Source organism: Triticum aestivum, chromosome 7A, assembly GCF_018294505.1.
Source record: "Triticum aestivum cultivar Chinese Spring chromosome 7A, IWGSC CS RefSeq v2.1, whole genome shotgun sequence".
In the NCBI taxonomy this organism is placed as follows: Eukaryota; Viridiplantae; Streptophyta; class Magnoliopsida; order Poales; family Poaceae; genus Triticum; species Triticum aestivum.
Window position 1 is genome coordinate 10,715,284 of NC_057812.1, and position 5,775 is coordinate 10,721,058.

General features: G+C 46.2%; 2 protein-coding genes across 3 annotated transcripts in view; both read right to left on the reverse strand.

The window, feature by feature from the left end:
* Positions 1 to 5,775, reverse strand: part of LOC123150338 (eukaryotic initiation factor 4A-I) — a 48,225-nt gene that overhangs the window by 2,635 nt on the left and 39,815 nt on the right. The window lies entirely within an intron of this gene.
* Positions 1 to 5,775, reverse strand: part of LOC123150334 (uncharacterized) — an 8,341-nt gene that overhangs the window by 738 nt on the left and 1,828 nt on the right. Inside the window, exons 2-5 of one of the 2 annotated variants that reach the window (XM_044570203.1) lie at positions 2,742 to 2,867; positions 1,389 to 2,221; positions 1,130 to 1,283; positions 394 to 1,017 (exon numbers count right to left, since the gene is read on the reverse strand). In XM_044570203.1, the coding sequence (XP_044426138.1) occupies positions 394 to 1,017; positions 1,130 to 1,283; positions 1,389 to 1,513 (903 nt within the window). In that variant the 5' untranslated portion in view covers positions 1,514 to 2,221; positions 2,742 to 2,867. The remainder of the gene's footprint in view (positions 1 to 393; positions 1,018 to 1,129; positions 1,284 to 1,388; positions 2,222 to 2,741; positions 2,868 to 5,775) is intronic. The other variant, XM_044570202.1, reaches the window with a different exon arrangement.

A 5,775-nucleotide genomic window follows, 5' to 3' on the forward strand; every position in this document is an offset into this window, starting at 1 on the left:
GTTACGTAAAATTACAAATGTAAAACATAGTGCAACATATACATAACATATAATTTTTGACCTATATTTTTTTTGTTATGCCAAATTTTATGCAGTAAATCAATATGAATGTAACTTTTCGTATTTCAAACGTAATTTATTTATGAAATGATCGTAAGATTACCTCGGGTGAAAAATAACTTATTTTGCACCCTGGGTGATGAATAGTAACACTATATATATATATATATATATATATATATATATATATATATATATATATATATATATATATATAGACACACACACACACACACCTCGATCGTAACCAGAAGAGTTATGCTAGAAAGAAGAATACCCCGCAAAAAAATTGCTAGAAAGAAGAATAGTTTTCGATGACTTGGATGCACATACCTTGTTGCTCGTAAACGGGCGGATCTGAGCGGTCCAGGCAAGCAGGTAATCCTTGTACTGACCATCTTTGATCTTGCCACGGTATACCACGCAAGCAGTTGAACCTTTAGAAAATGAGTACTCATGATGGATGATGGCCCATTGTCCATTGCCGATAACTCGTGGGTACGACGTATCGTCAACAATGTGACCGTGCCAGTCGTGGTTGTCGACATAGTGGAGGTTATCACCGGTCGCGTTATAGATGAGGCAGTGCGTACCCGTTTTGGAAAATGGTACAATACGGGCCAATGTCCTAAAAGCCAAGATCTCCTTATTTTCCTCGTGCACTAGGTTCAAGGCCTCTCGTGCTCGGTCTACCTGCGTCTTAGGTTTGCCCGTGTACCTTACCATTTTATCCAACTTGTTGTCGTCCACCACTTCACCGATAGTATAATAACTAGGGGTCCATATCGCCCCTGTATATGCTAGCGAAAAACAAATGGACCCTATCACCGGCCTCTTGTGCCGATCAGGGTCCACACATTGTAAAGCTAGCATAATGCATGTCCTGACTTGCTGGCAGATGGACTCCAACGCACCCATTGGTGTTGCCTGTAGCCTATTCCTCCATTTTCCAACTAGCTGTTAATTTGGACATAAATGACACGTAGTGTAAATCAGTTGACAAAAATGTATCATTTGTGGAAGATATACAACTGATATATGTTATGACAACTAATATATTTTTTCTTACAAGCTCAATGAATTTTTCGCTTGGGGATATGTCACAACTTTGCGAGTAGCCCTTAGGTCCTGCCATTATCTGTAGAATCATAACACCCAAGCTGAATATGTCCACCTTATTCGAAATTAGACAATGGTCTATATATTCTCGTGGTAAGTACCCCCTGCATGCATGGCACGTCAAATATATTACTAACGCCATGCGTCTAATGCAAACATAATTATACTTGATTAACAAAAAATCAGTTGACATGGAGAATTGAACTCACAATGTTCCTTTCCAATATTTAGTTTCCCATGTTCGTTTTTCTCCCACTAGTCTCGAGATTCCGAAATCAGAAATTCTAGGCATCATGTCATCATCTAGCAGTACATTCGCTGGCTTTAAATCCATATGAAAAACAGGAGGTTTCAGTTCCTCGTGAAGGTAGTGCAAACCCTTGCAAATCCCGTTAATTATTGCATAACGTGTGGGCCAATCATGTCCACTAGATACAACTGTAGCAACAAACAAATAGCTTCCTTAAAACCAATATCATACTAATACTCCCTCCATTCCAAAATGCACTTCTCATTTTTGTCCTAAGTTAAAATTTCTCAGGTTTGACCAAGTTTATACAAAAAGTATGCAATATCAAACCAATACCAATAGATACATCCGGAATATACTTTCATAATGCATCTGTTTGGTATTATAGAAATGATTTTTTTCTACAAACTTAGTCAAACATAAAAGACTTTGAATTAAAGAATAATAATACCGTCTAAATTTGTATATGGGGGAGTATATACGATTGATTCATAGTAATTCTACCACCTATACCAATAAAACAATGTGCATCGTACCAGAAATACACTTTTCAAGGCTTCCATTTTCCATATACTCAAGGCAAAGTGCCCTGTGAATTGAATAAGCAGGAACCATATTTCCATTGTACAACACTTCTACTAGTCGAGTTTAATTGCAATAGCCAACCAACCGCACAATATTCTGGTGTTGCAGACTTTGTAGGTTGTGATATTCTTTCTCAAATATCTCATCAGCATTTTCTAAATCGCGAAGCACCTTCACAGCAATTTTTTGCCCATCTTTGTTCACACCCTGTTCAAAATCTCACACACATATGTTTTAGTTTTATATTAAGGTGCACATATGTGCAACAAGTATAAAGCATAAAAGGTTGCTTATGATTGAATATGTATGACAACCCATACTTCTTGTTTTTATTTGTTTTGCAAAAAGGAAGCATTATTAGTATTGACAGGATAGAGAGAGAGAGAGGGAGGGAGAGAGAGACAGAGAGAGAGAGAGAGAGAGAGAGAGAGAGAGAGAGAGAGAGAGAGAGAGTAAAGTATTGTACACCCTCGCGAACTTACACAATCTGCCATCTGTCTTTTGTGTATGCGCCTGAATATATGTGCATGGTTCATATTCTCGGACATGGATCGATGTAATTGCTCCTCCAGCATCTAATAAACTACTCTCTTTCTTTTAATAGTGTATGAATAATGATTTGTTCTCCATATAATATGAACTTATGAAGTTTAAATCAATTCACATGAATGCACTAACATGTTTTCTGATTGTGAGAACTTGTGATTAGGAACCATTTAAACCATACCAAATAGACGGTTCCATATGCGCCTCTACCAAGTTCCCTTTCCTTAGAGAAACCATTTGTCATTTCTCCCAATGATTGGTATGACATTTTGCTTGGTGCCACATTTGCATGGTCCATGTTACTGTTCTGCTCGCAGGAAAAAGAAAAGGAAGCAATTACATTCTTGGAAGTTCGAGGTAGAATAGGCACAAGTCGGTGACAAATTTAAGTGATATTTGCCTTGTTGATTGCAACCACTAGGACATTGGAGGTTGCGCAAATCAGATCCATGCAGGAAAACACCACATGGAAATACAATACAAACATGAATAGATTGTTTCCTGCTATTATAGTGACATACATAAAAAATAAATGGCGACTTATGTTAAGAGTATACATATGTGATGGATAGCATTTGGACAACATAGAGTCCATAAAGGATCCAGGCCTGGGATTCCTCGTGTATATGTATACCATTTTCCCAACTTAGTATAAGTATTTGATCATTTCCCTAATTTAAAAGAATTGGTATCAGTGCACACAAATATGTAGTTCTTTATGAACCATGCATTTCCAACTTTGTTCAAAATACATCTAGCATTGAGATTTCCCTAGCGAAATTTACGAAGCACATATTCTGAGCCAGATATACTAGTAACAGACTAGTACTAAATATGTTTATCTTTATCTTTTTCCCTCTCATTTGATCTGAATGGATACTTAATACTCCCAGTCTTTACTTCTGAAAAAGTGATAAGAAACAAAGCTACATTTGATTTCGGTAGATCTCTCTATGGTGATTTAAGTCCAGAAGGTGATTTCTTCTGATTGGAATATATGCTACTCGGTGGCTTCAATGCTCGATAATGAACAAGATACATGATTTTCTTTTGTGGAACTTTTGAGAACCCTTTCCTCGGCTTATTCTAGATTTTGTTTGTGCGGTTGTATACCTTGGGTGAGGACCCCTGTAAGTTTGACACAAAGATGGTTTTTTCCCATGATGAAGGATCCCATAATAATATGAATATAGGGCTTAGGGGTTAGTGTCCAAGATTTTGGTTCTTATTACACTATACTCATAATCCATATCCTATATTCTACATCATATTATAGTTGGGAAATACCGAGGCGAGCTTAATCAAGATTTTTGTTTACCTGTTGTTCTATAGAGTAGCTTAGTCAAATCCATGGCCCCACTGAAACCGTGGATGCGAGAGTCTGGCCCTTCGGGTCGCGGCTATCCACTCCTGCATTTGGGCAGTGGTTCCAACTCGACAGGTCTGGCCGTAGTTTGCCGGGGCGATTGTAGGATGGTTGGAGGAGTGATCTCTAACTAGTCTCGTCCAGATCCACACGGTGAGCGCCACTACATCCGCGGCATGTGCTCCGCTGTTGGTGATGGACTATGTTGTGGCAGGCTACGTGCCCAGGGTAGGCACAATGCTCCAGTCGGCAGGAGCGAGGCTGATCTGGCGGATGTGCGCTCCTGGTCTAGGAGCAGTTGCGCTTCGCGCGTCCAAGCGTGACTTTGGCTGTGGGATGGAAACTATGGATGACGGATTGAATGCATAGGGATGGTTGTGGAGCAGCGGCTGTCGCATCACATGTAGATGCTTGGATTGCGGAAAAATTGTGGCGACAACACATGACTGACTTCGAGGATGGTGGTACCCGAAGACCCGGTCTTGAGCTCCGGGGTGAGATCCTAGTTGTCACTCGAGTTGGTTATACCTGGCAATGATGATATTTTACCAATCGCCGCCGCCGGTGTAGCTGGACGGGGAAGGGGCGGTGTGGAGAGCCGCCAGGAGAGCCGGGTCCCACGGCGCCGGCGGGAGGGACGGCGCAGACGTCAGGGGCAGCAGCGGCGGCCCGCCTGGCGGCGGCTGCTGCCCGTAGGGCGCCGCGTAGGGCTGCGGCGCGGCGTAGTACGCCTGGTGTGACGGAGGCCGGGTGCCAAGAAGACCCGGAGAGGGAGCCCGTGGAACCGGCATGGAGTAGGCGTGGACGACGCCGGTCCACGGGTTCTGGCCGGCGTACCACGGGGCCGCCGGCTAAGGGGCCGGCTGCTGCTGGCGAGGTGCTCCTCCCTGAGCACCGCCGCCGCCACCACCTCCCTGCTTGCGGCCACCCAGGCGGCCGCCGCGACGGCCTCCCCCATTGGCCGCGGGTTGGGGCGGCGGGAAGGGGGCGGGTGGGGCGGGCGGGAAGGCGGGTGGCGCCGGCTGGGGCGGCGTCGGGCGGGGCGGTGGCGGGGCCGAACCCCCGCGGGTGCCGGGAACAAGGGCGGTGTGGGTCGCGCGCGTCCTAGCTGCCCGCATCCGGCGTTCCTCCAGCTTGAGGTACGCGACCACCTTGCCAAAGGTGGGCTCCGGGATGAGGGTGAGGTTGGAGGCGGCGTTCCTGAAGTCCTCGTTGAGGCCGCCGGAGAGGGTGCTGATGAGGAGCTCGTCGCCGATCTTCTCCCCCAGATCACGGAGCTCATCGGCGAGCTTCTTGAGGCGCATGCAAAAATCATCGATGGACGAGTCAAGTTGCTGGCACCCGTAAAACTCACCATAGAGGAGGACCTTGCGCTGCAGCCGATTGTCAGTGAAGAGGCCGTTGAGCTTGGTCCAGACCGCATGGGCATCGTCGTCGTCGTTCACCACGGTGTGGAAGATGTCGCTGGAGATGGTGAGGTAGAACCAGCGGATGATGGTGGCGTCGAGGATCATCCACTCCTCATCGTGGATCATGAGCGCGGAGTCCACGGTGCCGTCCACGTGGCCGTGAAGGAGGTACTCACGGAACACGAGCGAAAAGTACCGCTTCCACGCGGAGTAGGAGGCGGTGGTGTGGTCAAGCTTGACCGGGACGCGCTCATGGATGTTGAGGTCGCGGACGAGGGTGACATCGGGACCGGCGAACGGGTTGGAGACAGTGGAGGAGGAGGAGCTCATGGTGGCAGAGAGGGATGAGGCACGGCGCGGGTTGGGAGGAGGGAGAGAGGGGCGGCGCGGGTAGGAGGCGGAAGCGGTGTTGGGCGGCGGCGGCGGCCTCGGGACAGGAG